Here is a 20,645-nt window from a genome sequence, read left to right on the forward strand (position 1 = left end):
GGGGGGGGGGGGGGGGGGGGGGGGAAGAGCATATAACAGGGACAAAAGGTCAAAATTCTGAGCAATTTAAAAAAAAAAGAAAAAAAAGAAAAGGAGACAGAGGGAGGGGGGGAGAGAGATCAGAAACTATGCCATCAGAAGCAGCAAACCCTCAGGCAATCCCACCTGCTTCTTCTGGCAATTATCTAACTACTGAAATGAATATCAACAGTTGACAATAAGCCATTAATAAAATCAAAATGAATGGTCATATTTCCAACCTCAAATCCCACAAAACTGATTGCCCATTACACTGCAGATGGCTTTCCCAAGATGATGGTTCTGACTGGACCACAATAACCATGTCAGAAAGAGCCTTTGCCTGATAATGCTTGTCAACTAATAGTGGCTCGCCATAAATAAACCAAAAGATAGGAACTTCAAGTGTGGACCTACTCTGGGCATGTGCTCCTACATTATTTAAAGAAAATGAAAACATTAGCCTGGCAAATGTCAGTGATGAGAAATAAAAACAAAATGTATTTAGAGGATGTAGGTTATGATAGCTATCACATATACCAAAGGCAAAAGGTAAAAATTGGAAGAAAAAAAATGAAATATACAACTTTAGTGAGCATGGACCACAGGTAACTGGATTGAAAGGCTACAGAAAATTGACTGAGGCTACTATGTGCATCTAACTAACCTGATTTACTTACAAAAGAATCATCTTACAAATCTGTTCCAAGACAGGCACATGAGCAGCTCTCTTACAAACAGAGATTGTTGCACACAAATTCATCTTCATCAACACTAGTACAGGTGAAACATAGGAGGAAACAGAACGAAGTGCAACACTCTATGCATATGTTAATATATCAACAATAGCGTCGGCCTCTTAAATGTGAAAACCCATACTTCTTCACCTATCAATTGTCTACCCATCTGCTGAATTATAGTACTTTCAAATTAACAAATGCACTGGTATCTACTCATGTATATGATGTCACACAAATAGAAAGAGAATACAGGTCAACCAAAAGGACAAGGTTATGGTGACTACTCAAAAAAAGGATAGGGTTTTAAACATAGCTGACACAAATACTACAGGATCACTTGCAATGGGGAAATAAATAATATGTCCAACACTACAAGTATCATTAACATGCACGTCTCAGAACAAGTACATTGATTTCAGAAATATAGAAAAAAAAATGTCATAACAAGCCAGAAGAAAAGAAGAGCTAGAAATGTAAGCTCATAGATGACCTTTGAGAGAACCATGGTCATGGAGCTGCCTCTGCAACTGATGCTGGAGAATGGAGGAATCAAGATAGGACCGAGTGGTTTTCCTATATGTTCCATTAACAAGCAATAATGGGACAGCTGCTGCTCGCCGAGCCACTGAAAAGGCCATTGCTAATGCAGGATCCTCTGACAGCACTACTCTATATGCAATTTGGAAAATAAGTAAGTTGAAAGGAAGACAGGCCTGGCAACTAATAGTGTTTTTTTTAATCAAAATGAGGCTCTTATTTAACTTAATAGAATAAGGTACTTCATGCCATGCAAGCTCCAAATGGTATTTTATGTCATAGAGACTTCATTGCATACTTTTGTCACTTTCTATTTTTATAAATTATTAGCCACATAAAAATAGAGAAGCAGTCATGATCTCTCTCCCTCTCATATCATTTTGTTTGCACTTGATGCATGTCATCATGTCAATTAAATTTGCTATATTTCTAATTCCAAGTGTCTAATTATTATTAATAAAAACAATTAAAAGTAAACCCCAAGTTTTTCTTATCTAAATACTAGGATTTTTGTTTCTGAGACCTTTGAAAATCATTAAAACATGTGCGATTCACAGTAATTGGAGAGACTAGAAGGAGTAACTTGAAGGAAGATTGAGCAATCCATTAACAAAAAACTTAGATACTTACAGAGTGCTGAGGATTACTAAAGCTAAGACCTAAGGATGTCTATGGCATATTGTAAGAGAAAACATTCAAATCCATTTAAAACTCTTGCGAAATTCATCCAGCCAATCACCAACGATAGGGGGGACATGAACATGGAGAAGAATACTATCAAATAATCATGCTTGGTAAACTAAGAAGGACCAAGTTCACTGTGATCTTTGTTCCCATAAAACTTACATGGGAAAATGCATTTAATAAGAAGACAGATGATCAAATGATTTAAGGTAAACTACAGGTCAGAAAAGAAGGTTGTGAGACATATAGAAGAGGTGGCAGCACCTTTACCTGGATTTTTCTAGGTAATAATCTCTTAAAAAATTAAAAAATTAACGACTGAGGTGTCAATACACAAGCAGGACAAAGTCTACTTGGCATAAAATACCCTATTCTAGTAAATAAGATTAAAAGTACCCTGCAGTGGGAATAAGTTTTAAAGATGCCTTCTTAGGAAAACAAACTCTGACAACAAACCATGTCTATATAAGCAGGGACCAACTATTGATATACAAAGTTGTTCATGAATTAAATGAATCATACAAAAGATACTAGTAACAGAAGACAGAGAGATCTTAATCTATCCAGTGACTAATGAACAAAGGACTTACTGAGACAAAAATTCAAAAATAAAACAATGCAGAAAACATACAGGTTCTCACTGAACATAGCCTTTTGTGATGATACAAGTAAGGAGGATAGCCCATTCTTTAGAGCCTCAAGATCAACAGGTAGATGTTTAACATTCCTAACTTTCTGCGTGAACAAAGTAGGGGTAAGAGCAAATTACAATTTTCATAAAAGCTCCTTTAAGACTATAGTAGACAGAACATACTTCATGTGTGACGAAAAACAACTGAAAGGATATCTTCTCGTAATAGTGGAATGCTCCATCAGATAGTGAAGGTGAGATTACGTGTCTCATAGACCCCCAAAGGGTTGCACCTAAATGTGCAAGAAAGGTATCCCTTGCAACTGTGTAGTTTCGAAACTCCTGCTGGAAAGATAAGTCTCCAACTCAAAGGCAAGATAAAACATTGAGCCACTATGTACAAATAATAAAAAGGGATGTGCTAAAAGATCATTCACATGAACCTTCTATCTAATGAACCCATACAACCAACTATTACTCTTAAAATCCTATGAATGATTCTTCCAACCAAATACACAAGTTTTTTCCCCTCATTATATGGATTTTTAACATATCAAAAGGAAAAAGACAGCATAATAATCCTTGTCAAACGATCGAATGGTATACCTCATGGGTATCACTGAAAAGATTCCAACTCTCCATTCGTTTTAAGGCCTCTACAGCCTTCTTCTTATGACTTTCATCATGCTCTTCATGGTCATGAGACTGGAGCTCATTTTTCAAATCCCGCATTCTCTCATCAAGCTCTGTAACCATATATATTACAGTTTATGCTAACTTCACCAAAAAAAAAATATTTCACACAAGATATTGCAAAAGTAAGACATCATTATGATTATTTTTTTTAAAAAAAAAAAACCCATCAAGTTATATGCGAACCAGAGAACTCATGCAGCCCAAACAAACAAGATTAAAGAATACTACCTTCACAAAGAGCTAGCTTAACTCTCCTTCCTTTGCAGTGCTTGAACGCAAAAAGCTCATAAATATCAATCTCAGCCAAAAGAATATCAATGGCTTGATGATCCTTCTGTAAGATTTGCAGAATCAATTAAAACAGGAAATCTAGAGAACCTTACAGCTCTTCATCTAGCTTAACCAAGTCATATAGTTTCATCTCAGAACCCAGTCAAATATCATCATCTAGCCAACTGTAATATTAAGATTAGTTCTTATGCTTCAGTTTCACAGGGAACAGGCTGATCATTTGAAGAAAAAAAAAAAGTTAAAGTTCTTAAAGGAAAACGTGTGTTCCTGTAATGACACTAATGGATCAATCCCTGTCAAAGTCAGGAGCAATTTTGACACTATTGGCAATCGACAAACTTGCATCTCTGACCCACTTAATCCAGTGCACAGTAGACTAAACTAGCAGGCAGAACACAGGGAACCCATGGAGTAGACACTAGCTATTGTTTAAATTATACGATAACTAACTATTGACCTGCACAAGAAGATGAAGATTTTCTAGATAGAGATAAATGGATATCCAACACTCAACTTGCTGGTAACCGCAGACTTGCATTTGTAACCCTTTTATCAAATAATCAATACTCATCTTGGATACCTTAGAATAGGTAACCAACATTTTAAAATCAAACCAAAATTGAAAGTCTCTTTCAGGGCCCTAGATTTGTGGCACCACCTATCTCTCTAAGGCTGCAAGTCTTCTCCATTGGGATAGTTGGCCAACTCTTAGTTCTCAGAAAGCAAAGGTTCTCTTAATATAAACATATCCCACCATCTTTAAGAGCTGGGAAGTGCCAAGACAAGCCTAGATTTCAATATCTATCCAGAAGACAGCCTAGGTAATGACCCCAACAAAAAGAATCCATCATTAGTCTTAGAAGTCAAAATAGGTTAATATTAATACGAATCCTATTACCATGGTGTAACCATGCAGCAATTTTTGTTTAGCAAAAAATATATGGAAGGAATTGACATGGTGAATTACTGCTTGTTTGATTACTTGTACATACATCACCAAGTACTGAAAACTTTTCCTGAATTGCTTCTTGCAAGCGCTCTTCAGCTTCATCTTCTGAAATCTCTGGATGCCAAAAAAGGAGAATGTTATTTGTTGAAAAGCTGGAAAAACTGGTATGGATGCTGATTGATGCTTGATTCAACAATAAAGCAAAGTTTCCATGAAAGTGAAATACAAACAGATGATAGTTGGTATTTATGAATTAGAATAGTGTTGCATTGTTTCTAATTTGTCAAAATAACTGGTCATTGGATCCATAAAATCATAAATGAACTATTTTGACCACTTCAATGAAGAAGACAAGCAAGGGAGCACGTATCAAAGCAATCAAGTTCCAAAAAGGGTCTGTCTGGTTCTGCAGAAGGTGGAATAAATGCACTTCAAAAAGAAATGAAAGAAGCAAAGCATCCTAAACCACAATGTATCTACCACAGCAACCATCATATACATTCAATCCAGAAAGCTTATAATACATGGCTTAAAAGTTGGTTAAATACAAATAAAGTGTAAATGCAACAAACAAGAAATAAAATTTAAAATAAAATAAAAAAGTTCCAGTGGAATAGTAATCAACGGTACCAGCAACTGCACCAATAGTTTTATGCACATTTGGCAAACTACGCTCTGTGCGCACACCTTCTCCACCAACAGCAGGACCCCACGAGAAGGGGCCCGCAGTTAAATCAATAAAGGCCCACCTGATGCAAAATATGCCACTAGTTGAGTATCCACATAGCACGTGTCTGTGTACAAGAGAGGTGGGAGGATGAGGAAAAGAATGATACCTGTCCCTTCCAATCCATGTATCTGTAAGACACTCTGCAGGAAAATCACTGAAGCCCCCAGATTTTAACTCTTTTTCAAGAAGAAGCTTCATATCCTCATTCTTCCCTTTCAATAACTTGGTATAGACAGAAACCAAGTCTCAATAAAAGAATCAATAAAAGTTGCATTTCTATAATCTCATTAGGCAACAATTTAAAGGATAGCAAGAAAGAGAGATAGAACATACTTGTAAGACTTTATTCTGAATGATGTCAGAAGTGTCCTTCCCTTGATATAACTTCTCAGCATTGTTCAACGCATCCAGGCAGATATTATACCATTCCACCTTAAATATAGAAATAATTATTACATCTTACATAGACATATTGCAATATGATACACCAGTTTAAGTATCTTTCTATTTGAAGGATAAAATAGAACAGTTTTAGGATTTAAGCTATAGAAAGTATTAACTGTATCAGTTTCTTCAGTTATTGTCCAGCTAAATGCGGTCATAGGATGCTTTTCATACAGAGGTCTCTTAATCTTGTCAAGTGCTGCAACATGTTTCCGGAACATTAACTTTTGATAGGAACATTATAAAATAAATAAAAAGTCTCCACAACATTTATAAATGGAAATGAAATGGAGAAGATGATAGTTTCATACCGAGAAAACTTTCTGAAACGCCTCCAGACTGAAGAATTTTTGTTTGCAAGCTCTTATTCTAAACAATACAAATAAACAAAAAAATAAATTCTGGATCTCGTCTATAAATATCATATTAGCACCAAAAGGGAACAGGAATATCAAATATTTTTCCCAAGAACTAATTGAATGAGGGATTGCCTAGGATTCTCATTGTAGCCAAAATTAGTGAAAATCATAACAGAATGTGCAAATAATTATCATGCTTGAAGAATGCAACAGATATATAAAGGGAAGAAGCTAAAAGAATACCTCTTTTAGAAATGTTATTTCTGACTCAGACAAACCTCTCCTGCCATATCAAAATAAATTTCAAAACACAATATGACAAATCTAAGATACACTATATTATAAAATGCAACACAGATCACAGAATCAGTCTCAGTGCAAAAATGAACAGTTAGATAATTCAGAGGTTAAAAAAAAAGGCAATAGATAGGATTCAAGCCAGCAATTCAATGCAGCTCATGTTCAGGGATGTATCATGTTGAGTGTTCTTATGTTCTAAAATTGTGCACGAAATGATAAAAAGAAGCAGGGATATCCTAAAAAAGTACACACCTGTAGCCATATTTAGCCCTCTTTAGGTCATGCTTGGGATTCAAAATGAAAACATTATATGCATTGTCAAGTTGAAGATAAGCAACAAGACTAGTGAAAAGAGCATCCATCACGTCCATATCTACTTGCCACAGGACATCCTTGTTATCACTGTCAAGGTGGATGAGCCACAGTTAACAAAGGGAGAGAGTGAATAGAGAGAGTGAGAGCAAGAGAAAGAAACAATCAGGCATAAATGAATGGTGACGGACAAGTGTTCAGTGAACATCCACAGAAAAGAATCTCCAGAGAAAGAACATGATCTGCAGGAAAGAATCTCTTGAAAAAGAAAACAATCTTTCTCTCCTTTCCAGATATATGTTACTTTAGCACAGAGAATTAAGGTTCATGACAGAAAAAATAATTCGGGGCTGACAAGACATTCCTCCCAGCCTCATTCACTCATTGGAATACTAGGTGTGCAACAGGGTCTAAAAGACAAGATCAAAGCAAAATATGTGCAACTATAATACTATAAAACATCAATTTACATGTCCAAATAGCTTGAACTTGACAGGTATCCTAACCAGCATGTGCAGATATATCAAGACCACTCTCCTCGAGTAATCAACTTCCATTCAAGAATTAAAATATTTCCTCCAAAGTTCACATGATAACATTTCTTTTCACCACCAAAACAAAACATTAAAAAGAATAACATTTTCTCACTGTCCATTTCGCTACAAATATTGTCACTCATAACAAGAAATTAACTTGTTGACCACAAGTTTATTACAACTGACAGTAGCCATGAAGCATGTGCAAGGTGAAATTGGCTAATCCTAGTTATTAGTTGTAACAAGACCTTAGATAAGGAAGTAAATTGGGATTTCAACATACAAAAAGGGGAGGAGGGGAGCAGATTACAATTTAACATATTTTACCTGTTATCAGACACATCATCCTTGCGAGCCAAAAGATTGATGGCATGCTCAAAGATATAAGTAACCTTTTCACCCATTTGAATGGCATGAACAGAAAAACTGCACAAGAAAGTTAATTATAATGACATGAGCAGAAATTCAAAACTACTCAGAGCAAATAACCATTGTGTCTTTAAATCAACAATCAATTTTAAAGGAAAGAAATATGCACACTGCATGGAACCATTACTTGTAATTTATGTGACTGACTAAGGGAAGATGGTGATGTTGCTCTTTGTCTACATGAATTTTGTAAAATGGGGTGAGAACTTCTCCAATTTTTGGTACGCGTGTATGTTCAAAGATGTGATCAATTTTTGTGAACCAACGCTCGATTTCTTCTGAATGAAGCTTGAATGCTATACATGGGCACACAGATGAAAGAAGAAGAAAAGGATTAAGGCAGTGAACAAAAAATAAATACAATTACTACTTGAGAAAAAAAATGATAGCCAATGACATAATATAGACCTTGGTTCCCTTCTCCTTCGAAGCCTATGAAAATGAAATTTACAGGAACTGGAAGGTACATGGAATCCACTTCTTGGAGCTTAAGATAACTTGCAATGTTACCTGAAATATTATAATCACAAAAAAGCAGTCAGGGACCTTCACTAGTTGGCAAACCTAAGCAGAAATTACAGTTACGAGCACGTATAGATAAACAAAAATTTAATAAGATGTGTAGGAGGAACGAGGAATTACCGGCTTTGGTGAAATTGATAGGTCCTATTTTGGCAGGGCTAGAAGATTCCAAATCATCGAAATCTGGTTTCAACAATCAAATGATAAATAACTAGCTAGTCACTCCTCAGTTAATTGGATATACGTGTACTTAGAAAGGAAAACGTAAAAACAAGAGAGAGACATACCGCCACTGTGAATAACAGATTCACTCCAAAACCTACTCTTCTCTTTGAGATTAAATAAAGAAAACACCGATGATAATGAAGACTTGCCCGTTTTGCGACTTCCAGAAGGAGACCCATATGAGCCCGTAGCTAGCAGCTGATAATAGCATGTTCATCAATCAATAATTTAGTCAAAATATTAAATAAAGTAACAAAAAATCCAAAAGCAGCATTCACAAGATTCTTAATAACAGAGCAGAATTATGCATAGTTTTTTAATCCCTAATAAAGATGATTGTTATTCACTGGAATTTCCAAAACCCCAAATCTAGTATTGTATTGAAAAAAAAAATAGAAGAATTGAGAATTATGCAAGAAAAGAAAAGAAATTATACCAGTGTCAAAAAGGCGGAGATGACGATAATAAATCTAAGAGAAGCGGTTGATAGATCGACGGCCATCTTCGTTCGAATCTCTCTACTACCACTGCCAACAGAGAGCAACACTTGTCTTGCTCTACTCGCTACTCTTTCTATTAGGTTATTATACCCTCAATACTTAGGAATAGTAATTAACAGTTAATCTGAGTAGTGGGTTGATTTTTATGTATATATATTAATTAATTAATTTAATTTAATTATTTCACATTTATTTATTATTTGAGTTTTTAAATTTATTTTGATTTATTTTATATAAAACTATATTAATTTTATTATGAAGATGGTAAATTTTGATATTTTAACTCTAGTTAAATTGAATAATTTATTTTTTTATTTAATTTTTTGAATCGATATATTTTTATTCATTTTATTATTTAATATTAAATTTTTTATATTGGATTATCTCTCTCTTATGACATGTAATGTGGATTTAACAGATTAATCTGGTTGATTCAAGGCTTTTTTTAATTAATTTTTTTTATTTCATCATCTAATATTAAATTGATTGAGAATAAAATTTAATTATTTGTTTTATTTGTTTTCTATTAGGTTATTTTGTCCTCGATACCCATGAATAATGTTTAATATGTTAGCTAGTGTTAACTTGAATCATTTTTATGTTATTTTTTAATTTACTTATTTCTAATTTCATCATACAATATTAATTTGGTTAAGAATTAAGATTCATAATTTATTTTGATTTGTTTTATTAATTATCCAAGGACTAAAGTGTAATTGGTATTGTAAATTGAATGGTGAAATCGACTTAGTCAAAGATAAGATTGAAATAATTTAAAGTTAAAAGGTCAATTGAGAAGTAAATTAAAAAATTTTAATACCAAAAACCATTTTGTAGCTCCTGTTGTCCAAGGGGGCTAGTTAAAGATGGTTAAAAAAATAATTTAAAGTTAAAAGGTCAATTGAGGAGTAAATTAAAAAAATTTAATACCAAAAACCATCTTGTAGCTCCTGTTGTCCAAGAGGGCTAGTTAAAGATGGTTAAAGATAAGATTGAAAAAATTGCAAAATTTTAAAATCAAGAATCAAATTTGAAAGAATGATGTAATTTAAGGATTACTTTATTTTTATAAAATGTTACAATTTTAACCAAATGAAAGGATTCTAGTTAAAAAAAAATGGTTGAGATCAACCTTTTTATCCATTTTGATCTTTTTAGACTATACTACTTAGACCTACTTAGACGGATAAAAAATACATCCTTTTAGATACTTATATCTTCTCTGCATTCTTAACCTTAAAAACCTAATCTTTATAGTTTTGATCCTTTATAATATTATGCCAAATTCTTTATCTAAGTTATATTTTTAATAACCTTGATCCAATAAAAGTTTAACTAAATTTGTTAAAAGGTGAAGCCCAATTTAATTTGTTCATAGGGCTGAGATTGATTCAAGGTAGAAAGATAAATATTGCTCTTGAATCTTTTATATACAAAACTCTAAAATAGATTATGACAGGGGATAACAAGAGATAATAAACAAGGAAATTAGAGAATAGTGAAAAGAAAAAAACAGATATAACATTATAATGAAAAAAAAGATTCAGAGAGAATAATATAATGAGTAAGAAGGAATGGGAAAAGATAAAGAATGAAGGTGAGGATAAAAAACTATAAAATGAGTCGTGGGTAGAAGGAGAAGTCTAAGAATTATCTAGGAAAATAGAAGAGAAGTTGCATTGCAACTTTCAAAAGCTAATTTCAAACACCATAAATTGAATCGTGTCAAGACTGTAAGTTTTTTTAAATCATTGTTTTTTATAAAAAAGAAATACCCAACATCATTCTTAAGTACAAAACCAAACCTACGATACTACTATAGGTGTCACTACAATAATCCTCTATACCACATGGTAAATGTAACTTAAATGTGTGTATTTAAATATTTTTCTCTTTATTCTTTTATGCATGAGATTTTACAAAGTTCCTTGCTCCTGTTTCAATATATATGTTATATATTTTCTTTTTTTTCATCGTAATGATGGTATATTAGTTAATGATTATGTCAAGTAGATCTTCTTACCAAATTATCCAGAGTCTTGTCTTAGTAATGATATTTTGGTTCACCTGAGAGAAGAAATTTGATTTTTTTTCTTAAATAGTGTTTGAGCTTGTATTTCCTTTAAATTTAGGGTTTATAATGCTATTAATCATCTGCAAAGTTGTCAATTCCATTTTATTGAGTGTTTTATTTTTTTATTTGGAATTGAATGTTTCAGTTTCAGAATGTTTCTATATGTCATTTTGGGGTTATACTACACACACACACACACTCAACAAACATAATTCAAATTCAAGATAAATTAACTATAAATTATGCAATATAAACACAATATCAAACAAATATAATTTTAAAACTTAAAATATATATAAATAGTCAAGATTAAATGAATTTTTAACTTAAAATAATTCAACTTAAACAAAATATCAAAATATCATGAAAGTAAAATGTTTTAATACAAATATTTTAAATATAAAGTCAGGTCAATGTTTTTACATAAATGTTTAACTTAAAGTAATGGGATCTAAAGAATCCCTTATTTTGTTCAAATTTCTACAAAGTATAAATATGAAAAAACAACAACATGAATATAAATCATATATATTAGTGATAAATCTAATTTTAAAAAATTAATATCATTCTTAATGAAAATAATAATAATAATTATCAGTGTTATTATTAATATCATTGTTATTGAAAATTGTTATGGAAAAGAACTTTTTTATATTTGGGTGGTTTAATTAATTAAATTAAACCAGGTTCAATTTGATTCAATGGCTTTTTAAAACCGAAATGAAATATATGAAATGAAACCGATATATTCTGACCAAAATTTAGCTGAAAAATCCAGAACGGACTGAGATTTAAAATAAGAAGAAAATTGTTTCATTTTTTGAATTTACATGAAATGTTTTGGGCATTCTAAATAAAATGAAACGTAATTGACAACCATAATTATAAGTAAAGATGAAGCGGTATTTAGAAAAAAACATTTTGAGTACATTTAGTCATATACATAAAATGAGTCAATATATATAATAAGTCAAGCTCTAATTATTGGTTACATCTAGTCATAAATCATTTATGTCACTTTTAATTATTATTTTTGGATAATATTTGATGAATTATTAAAGGTTTGGTGTGCCTCAAAATGCTTTTTTTTTAAGCTTGAGCATATACCAATATCTCATTTCTATTTCTATATTGCTCGAGCTTTAAATAATTGTTTCATGGAAAATAAAAATAAGATATTAGTATATGCTCAAGCTTTAAAAGTTCAAATGATGAGGTGTAAATTGTGTAGGTTACATAATACTTAAATATTATTTTTTATATTAAATAAAATTTCAACCTGTTCCCAGTATGAACTAACTAGGAGCTTGTTTGATGTTATGATAACGATTGTTTTTCAATGTGTTTTTATTGGAAAATATATTGATATAATATTTTTTATTTTTTAAAATTTATTTTTAATATCAATATATTAAAACAATATAAAACCATAAAAAAATAATTTGATATAAATAAAAAAATTAAAATACAAAAAAAAGAGACCCACTAAAACAAGATTAGATTTGATCCCAAATTGGACTACGATAAATAGTTGGGTTTGGTGTCTGAACAAGAAGATCTGGTCCAGACCCAGCTAGATAATGACCAACTCTGAAGGATATGCGACCACCGAAAGTAGTCGTTGGAGAGATGAATGACCAAATTATCATTACATTCATGCAACAAAGGTGGCTGCCAAATCCTATCTTGCCAATATTACAGACAGACACCCGCCTCAAGATAATTTGTTTCAATCTATTAAGAGTTAATTATAATCTAGTCCTTTAAGTTTAACGAGACGAATTAATTAGTCCTTATTGTTTATAAACTATATTTCTAATCCATATATCTATCTATCTATTTATTTTTTAAAAAATAAAAAGGTTAAAGGAGAGACAGGTAATGTGGGAAAGTTTTCTCATGAAAGAATTCATTCAGAGAACTAAAAGTTACTGAACCGAGGATTGTCGATCGGGAAACTACATGAACTAAGTAACTAGTTTCAATAAAATACAAGGACTTATTTATAATTTACAATTTCATTTTTTGTTTTCATTTCATATGTTAATGTGACGACACTTCATATCTCTCTCTCTCAACTTTTGTTTAGTTGCAGGCCAGGTGTTAGTCAGTGAGTGCGTGGTAGTGTTTGTATGGAGGAAGGACCCTGCCTTTCTTTTTGATGATTTAGTATTTCAACTCTTCTAACAAGTTCAATCTTTAGCTTAGCTAATAAAATACTGTCTGCTTCAACAAGAGCAAAATTCTTAACTTCTTCATGACCTCACAGTCCTCCTAGCTACACCTCCCCCTCTCCCTCTCTCCCTCTCTTCTTCCTAACTTCTTCATGACCTCACAGTCCTCCTGGCTACACCTCCCCCTCTCCCTCTTTTCTTTCGCACTTTAATAAACCCCAACTTTTCGCTTTGTTTGTTCGAGTTTTGTTTTTTGCACTCAGTGCGCTGTCTTATTTACGAATCTGGTTCCTAGTTATCACTGATGTAAGTTGCTACTCTCTTTGTCTCCCAACTTCTTTACGCACAATCTTTCCTTCTTTCTTTGTTTAGCTTAATCTTCTCTTATTTATGAATCTGGTTCCTAGTTACCACTAATGCAAGTTGTTACTGTTTCTGTCTACCAGCTTCTTTGTTCAAAATCTTCCTTACTTTAGCTTAATCTCCTTCTCATCACTTAAGCTCTCTCCCTTTCAATTTTAGTTTGTTTGATGATTTCAACTGAAGTTGACAACTCCATTTCTTTTCTTTCTTTTGTGATTCATAGGAAGACATATTATTGCTAATTCCAATATTTCTGTTTTTAGATGTTAAAGTTGTACTTTAAAGCCTCTTGCTTTATTGTTATACTTACCACTACTATTACTTGTAATCAAGACCACCTATATACCTATCCTTTTCATCAAAACTAGATTTGATGGGCCTCCTACTCTTCTAGCTGCTTTCGCATCTGGGGTTTCTATAGTTGGTTTGCCTCTGAAAGATTAATTCCCTTTTTTAGTGCTTGCTTGTAAGATTTGTCTCTTAACTAGAGACTGATCCCTACGCATATCTTGTATTATTGTTGTCATCACTATCTACTCCAGTTCTGTATTGTTATTGTTATCGTCGTCACTTTCAGAAAGAAGCTTAACTCATTTGTTTGAAGAAAAGAAAAGATGCGGTTGTATCATGTGGCTATTGGATTAGTTTCATTGCTTTCAATAGTGAGTGGTGCAATGACCATAGGTGCCAACTGGGGAATGTAAGCTACCTACCCTTTGGATCCAACAATTATGGTGAGGCTGCTTAGGGAAAACGAGATCCAAAAGGTTAAGCTTTTTGATGCAGATTATGATACTCTAAAAGCTCTTGGTAAGACTGGGATTGAGGTCATGGTGGGTATCCCAAATGACATGCTTGCTACTCTGGCTAGTAGCATGAAGGCTGCTGAGAAATGGGTTTCCAAAAATGTCTCCGCACATGTCACCTCAAATAATGTCAACATCAGGTCAAATTTACTCTTGCTTTCATGTGTGTGTGTGTGTCTTGTTTCCTGACTTGGTTTACAAGAAATTGAGATTATTAGCTGAAATTAATTGTTTGTTTTCCTTCCTTTGAACTGTTGGTGATTATTGTGATAATTTATCTTTTAGTTTGTGGTTGTTGAGAGAAATATTGTTCGGAGGGTAAGGGTGTTGCCTGGTCTTATGTTCAGTTATGCCAGTTCCAAATGGCGTGAAATTTCAAGATTAGATGTAGTAAGTTAGATGCTGGGATGTCATTATATCTTGTCTTCATCAGTTTGAGAGCCTTTTCTCTGTCTGCCTCATTGAAACTGATCTATAATAATGTCTAAAGCTCTCTTTTAATTGTTGGCGGATTTATCTGTACAGTATGTTGATGTCCCTTTCGATTTATTGCAGACTAACTAAACAATGTCATGTTCTTCAAAAGATTTAAATTAGAATTTGAATTAACTTAAGTCTTTTTGTTATTGGTGACAGATTTTATCTGCACATTTTGTTGTGGTCCCTCTTGATTTATTACGGACAGCACAGTCATAACTCCAAGAGGTTTCAATTAGAATTTGGATTGACTAAATGACTATGCTTTATCATCATGTTAACACCAACAAATTAATTCTTGTTTGGCTATATGTTTTTATCTGATACAGCCAAGAGACAACTCGATGAAGGTAACTTAACTTGGCTACGTAATTGTGGGGGTTGTGTTTGATGTTTGGCACTTTTATGAATTTGTCTTACCATGATTTATTTTATAGCCTTTTGTTTTCTCTATCTTTCTTTATAAGTTATTTATGTTGGGGATTCCTAGTTTATCTTGAAATTGCTACACCAAGAAGTGATTTTATGGGTTCTATTGCATGAAAGTTAGTCACTTGCCTTGGTTCCTGCTTAGAGATTTTAGAGATTTCTGATTATACTCTCCAAAATATTTGAAGATTTTCTACTGTCTAGCTCATTTATCAGCAAATGTGTTATGGAGTTCAAGTTGCACCTTTTAGGTATTGGCCGAATCCCAGGTCCCTTCTTCCAGTGAACTTTAAGTCCCATTCTTCAGTCATGGTTTCTTGCATGTCCTGGGTGATTCCATGCCCTATTCTTCAATTAATCTTGCCCATTAGATGGTGGTGCTTGGTCTAGAAAAAGTTGAATATGAAATCTTATCTTTTTGTCTTGGTTTTGGTTCACATGAAAGGAATGAACTGGAATAATTTACGATGCATCGGACAAACATAAATTTGATTGAGGGAAGCATCATGGTCTTTCTGACTCTTCTGCGCTCTAACATTCATAGTTTGGGTGCAATCTTGATTTAGGTTCCCAAAAGGCCTTCTGTTTTCATAAGTTTCTTGTTTTCTCATTGTACATTTTGATTATAAAATGTAATGTTGGAATAGGAATTGAACTATCAAAGTGTCAAAAAGGCCGCAAACTATGCAAAGCAAAGTCAGGTAACCTTGCCTGCAAAATTCCAAAAAAAGAAAGAAGCAATAGAACAATCAAACTAAAATCTGGAGCCAGCAACTCTTAACAATTTCCTCCAGAATATTAATGGTATGGGATCATATTAGTTGGACTGAACTTTGTGGTCCCATTTGTTTTGATCCTCAGTTACACTAGATGTTAGTGGCTCTACTTCTTTCTTGTAGAAATCTCATATTTAAACATCCAGAAATACAGTTCACATCATTCTATCACTGTTCATATCATCAGATGTGAATAGATTCCATTTGTCAATAAAATCACTTGTGTTTTCTGCTAATTTTATGTTACCCTGAATGTGAAATTGTCCTGAAATTCACCTCTAAAAAAAAAAAAAGCTCTTGAAAGCAAGTGCACGTAGTGTTAACTATGGGAGACATCATTAACATAATGGCACTGGCATCTTTATGTATTTGGCTGATATAATCTGTCTGAAAAAAAAAATTCGAACATTCATCCTTTCTAAATGTATGGTATGGAAATGATGGGCTTTAGCATATTGGATGGGCATGCATCTTTTGCATGTCCTGGAATTTGTTGTCGCCATCTTGGATTTACAGGTTCTTATATGCCTTTAAACATGAAATGTGTACCCAACGATTTTGGTGTAATTTTATTTTGTCTAGATAGAGGTGATGAAATCTTTGGAGGTTTATAAGAAAGATAAAAGGGTTCCATAGACTTCTGCCATTTTGTTGTCTTGTGAAAACTTGACATCAAGTGCAGAAATATAGGCATGACTTGACACTAATTAATTTGCTTTTTGTCTAACTTATCAAATTATTCTTGTACAGATATGTTGCAATTGGAAATGAACCTTTCTTTCAAACATACAATGGAAGCTTTCTCAGAAAAACATTCCCTGCTCTCCAGAATGTCCAATCTGCTCTGATAAAAGCTGGGCTTGGCAATTTAATAAAGGTCACTGTCCCTCTGAATGCTGATGTCTATGAGAGCTCAAGTGGACTTCCTTCTGGTGGTGACTTTTGAGCTGATATTCGTGATCTCATGCTTGCCATTGTCAAATTCTTGAATGATGCCACTGCCCTCTTCACTGTGAATATCTATCCTTTTATAAGCCTTTACTCTAATGCTGACTTCCCGGTTGATTATGCCTTCTTTGATGGTAATGCAAATCCTGTAAATGATGGCGACACATCTTACTATAACATGTTTGATGTTAACTATGATACTCTTGTGCATGCTCTACAAAAGAATGGATTTGGGAATTTGCCTATCATTTTTGGAGAGATCGGGTGGCCAACTGATAGGGGCAAGAACGCTAACATAGAATATGCCCAGCGTTTCAACCAAGGTTTCATGTCATATATTTCCAGTGGGAAAGGGACTCCATTAAAGCCTAATGCTGATATTAATGCCTATTTGTTTAGTCTGATTGATGAGGATGCCAAAAGTGTTGATCTTGGGAACTTCGAACGGCACTAGGGGGTATTTACATTTGATGGAATGCCCAAATATGCTTTCAACCTTGGCACAACAAATACAGAAGCTTTAATTCCAGCAAGAAGAGTCAGCTACCTGGAGAGTAAATGGTGTGTGATGAAGCCATCGGCCAAGCTTGATGACCCCCAAGTGCCACTAAGTGTAAGTTATGCCTGCGGACTAGCTGATTGCACTAGGCTTGGTTATGGGACTTTGATTAGTACTTAAAAGTGCATTTTTATCATGGTTTTATATCATCATTTTGCACTTGAAGTATCAATAACTTCTTAACCAAAGCATGTTTTATAATAATATATCTAATAATATAAGATACCTTTAATTTGTGGTAAATATCTATTTTTAATGCAGGCCTATCACATAAATGAAAGGATTAATTGATGACTTTAAGAACTTAAATTGCAAGGATAAAGAGATGGCCAAACTTAGAAAAGAGATGTCGGTGCAATCCAAACCGGAACACTGTTCGGTAATTGGGTCATATCTAGAGCTATATATCTCAGATTTAGGTCCAATTTATATGGATGGAAAGGTAAGACATAGGCCTACAACTTTCATATGGAGCCCAAGATCTAAAAAGGCCATTATCAAGTCCAAATTGTAGCAACAACAAAGAAGCCCGAATCTGTCTTCCAGCCCGAGCACTGTTCGGTATTTTGGCCATATCTGGAGTTCTAGAAGTCCAAATGAGCTGAAATTTTTACACAAGAAAGCTGAGACAATTGCCTACAACTTTCATGTTTGCAACTGGCTCCAATTTTGACGTTATCAATGACGTTTTGGGCAGACAAGAGAAGATAAAGATTGTCACCAAGTCAAAAGTTGGCCACCCACTTATCAATTAGTCATCAAATCAATAGTTCCCAATTTTGGCCTATAAAAGGAGACATTTGCCATGCATTTAGGCATCTTGGTGTTCAGATCAAGATCATGCTCTTCCTTTCTCTCTTTGTATTTTTTATGCTTTGTTTTCATTAATATTAAGTTTATGCCTTTCATTTCCTTTCCTTTACTTAGTTAACTTTTATGTTCTTATTTTGTTTATCTATTTTGCTTTCTTTCATTATGTCTAGCTAAGTTAATTATGTCAAGGTGAAAAGGTTACACTAATGGTGTAAGAATAAGTATAATGTAAACTTAATATGGACCTTAATGTTTGATACTAACATGTTTTATATTTGTTATCTTGTTCACTCTTTAATACTTTGCTTGTTAAATGACTAATCTTGATTTATGTTGTATAACACTTGGTACAACAAATGCTTGGCACTTTCATAGCCCATAATGTATGGTATAACCGACACCTGAGCTATGAAAGGAACTTGATTTATTGTTAACATAAGTTATAATCATGAATGCTTGACGAGATTTACAAGTATTAGCATTAATTGAATAAGATGACTAATGTAATCATGTTAACAATATATAATCTGAATCAATCTTTTAGTCGTGTCAGACTTCATGTGGAAATTTGGATGCTAGAATGATTGCACTAGGCTTGGTTATGGGACTTCATGTGGAAATTTGGATGCTAGGGGGAACATCTCATATGCATTTAACAGTTATTTCCAGATACAAAATCAACTTGACGCTGCATGCAAGTTTCCAAACCTTTCGACAATCACTAAGACAAATCCATCTACTCCAACCTGCAAATTTGAGGTAATGATTGAGCCATACTATGGCGGTGCGGTATAGGCACTCGGGCATGCCAAGAAGGCAGTGGGTTTGGTTGCATGTCTCATTCTATTTTTCTTAGAAATTGTGTAAACCTCAAAGCTCCCCTAACTTTTTGTGGTAGCAGTTTTCATCAACTAGTCTCATTAATCTGGTGTGTAGGATATAAAGGAAGCTAGCCAAGAGCGATTTTGGAATTGAATAGATTGTAACTTGATTTTTGTGTGTTCTAGAAACGAATGTTCGAATGTATGAAAATAAATTGTTAAACTATTTAATATATGCATGCATATTTAGAAAATAAAGCTTGCGAATGGAGGCCATATCATACCGAGCTGATCAGCTGGAAAACGTCATGCATATTTAGAAAATAAAGCTTGCGAATGGAGGCCATATCATACCGAGCTGATCAGTTGGAAAACATGTTGCAGTTCTGAAAGTTATGGTAACTAAACAACCATGGGGGATTGGTTGCTTTATCTTTTGAACTAGAACACCCTGTATCTAGGTATCAGTTAGGAACCCAGAATATTATGTGTTTTGGCAAGCAACTAAGAAGATAGCTCCAGCTCCCCAACCACTAGAAGAATGCTCGATCGCTACATCATTAGATTGGACACTGCCTAACATCTCCCAAACATTGTTATGGAGATGGTTTTCAAAGACTCCAAATTAATGCTAATGAAGTCCACCTTCCATGGTTGCATTTTTTCTACAAATTCTTCCATGCTTTTTTAGGGTCCCCGCAAGACCAAGCCCAGCAAGACAAGAACGATGTTTTGTAATGCAGTGACAAACCCCAGGCACAACCTCCCTTGCCAATGGAGTAGAATCAATAATCCAGGATCAAGAGAATATCGATGCTAATTAGCATTCACCTTCAAACCTTGAAGTGGAATGATTAAGACATGTATACTTTGTGCCATTATATAATTAACATGTTTCTACTTGAATTCAAAGCTTTATGTAAGAGTAAAATCAATTATTAAATGTTTAGCTGGTGATACATTACTGATAGAATAATGTTTCTAAGGTCAAATTCTAATCTTGAATGTATGCTCCAAAGGTTGAATAACCATGAATATCAAAACAACCATGAACAAGACCTTATCATAACCTCAAAGGAAAAGATATAAACCATACCTCAAAAACCAAACATTTGATTCAAGCAATCTAAGAGAACCCGGACATAAACTTCTTATCGTGTACAATGGTGCAAGACAATGTTTAACATCCGAGGAAATCAACTAGAGTGTGGTGAACCTCTCTATCAATCTCCAAAAAGACTGGAATCAAACCTCTGCATAACAACCAAAAGAAGAACCTACACTTCAACACACCTTCATGGAGATGACTCTATAGATGTGTGTAGCTGTGGGATGATCGTGGGTTTAATTAGTGAAGCAATACTATGCATGTGGGTGATTCGTTTCTTTCAGCATGAGTTAAACACGAAACGATAAACCAAAAAAAAATAAAAGCGGTATCATAAAATTTTCTTTATCAGTTTGTTTTAATTTACTTCATGGCCAAGCATTACAAAATAAAT

At 33.6% G+C, this 20,645-nt stretch overlaps 1 protein-coding gene and 1 pseudogene across 4 annotated transcripts in view; one reads left to right on the forward strand and one right to left on the reverse strand.

Moving 5' to 3' along the window:
* LOC105122503 (uncharacterized) overlaps nucleotides 1-8,998 on the reverse strand; it is a 12,216-nt gene extending 3,218 nt beyond the window's left edge. For 2 of the 4 annotated variants that reach the window (XR_841702.1, XM_011021632.1), the window contains exons 1-20: nucleotides 8,840-8,998; nucleotides 8,466-8,601; nucleotides 8,299-8,361; nucleotides 8,065-8,166; nucleotides 7,784-7,952; nucleotides 7,555-7,653; nucleotides 6,632-6,781; nucleotides 6,323-6,362; nucleotides 6,032-6,089; nucleotides 5,837-5,919; nucleotides 5,610-5,708; nucleotides 5,383-5,498; nucleotides 5,177-5,295; nucleotides 4,590-4,660; nucleotides 3,535-3,640; nucleotides 3,217-3,356; nucleotides 2,794-2,955; nucleotides 2,611-2,714; nucleotides 1,249-1,427; nucleotides 261-450 (exon numbers count right to left, since the gene is read on the reverse strand). Coding sequence is in view for 3 of the 4 variants with exons in the window: in XM_011021632.1 (XP_011019934.1) it covers nucleotides 261-450; nucleotides 1,249-1,427; nucleotides 2,611-2,714; nucleotides 2,794-2,955; nucleotides 3,217-3,356; nucleotides 3,535-3,640; nucleotides 4,590-4,660; nucleotides 5,177-5,295; nucleotides 5,383-5,498; nucleotides 5,610-5,708; nucleotides 5,837-5,919; nucleotides 6,032-6,089; nucleotides 6,323-6,362; nucleotides 6,632-6,781; nucleotides 7,555-7,653; nucleotides 7,784-7,952; nucleotides 8,065-8,166; nucleotides 8,299-8,361; nucleotides 8,466-8,601; nucleotides 8,840-8,905 (2,252 nt within the window). In the remaining variant the exon portion in view is untranslated. The remainder of the gene's footprint in view (nucleotides 1-260; nucleotides 451-1,248; nucleotides 1,428-2,610; nucleotides 2,715-2,793; nucleotides 2,956-3,216; nucleotides 3,357-3,534; nucleotides 3,641-4,589; nucleotides 4,661-5,176; nucleotides 5,296-5,382; nucleotides 5,499-5,609; nucleotides 5,709-5,836; nucleotides 5,920-6,031; nucleotides 6,090-6,322; nucleotides 6,363-6,631; nucleotides 6,782-7,554; nucleotides 7,654-7,783; nucleotides 7,953-8,064; nucleotides 8,167-8,298; nucleotides 8,362-8,465; nucleotides 8,602-8,839) is intronic. The other 2 variants (XM_011021631.1, XM_011021630.1) reach the window with 2 other exon arrangements.
* Nucleotides 8,999-13,311: 4,313 nt separating this feature from the next.
* LOC105122504 (glucan endo-1,3-beta-glucosidase 6-like) lies at nucleotides 13,312-19,376 on the forward strand (annotated as a pseudogene).
* Nucleotides 19,377-20,645: the final 1,269 nt, after the last annotated feature.

This window comes from Populus euphratica, unplaced genomic scaffold (assembly GCF_000495115.2).
Source record: "Populus euphratica unplaced genomic scaffold, PopEup_1.0 scaffold20.1, whole genome shotgun sequence".
NCBI lineage: Eukaryota > Viridiplantae > Streptophyta > Magnoliopsida > Malpighiales > Salicaceae > Populus > Populus euphratica.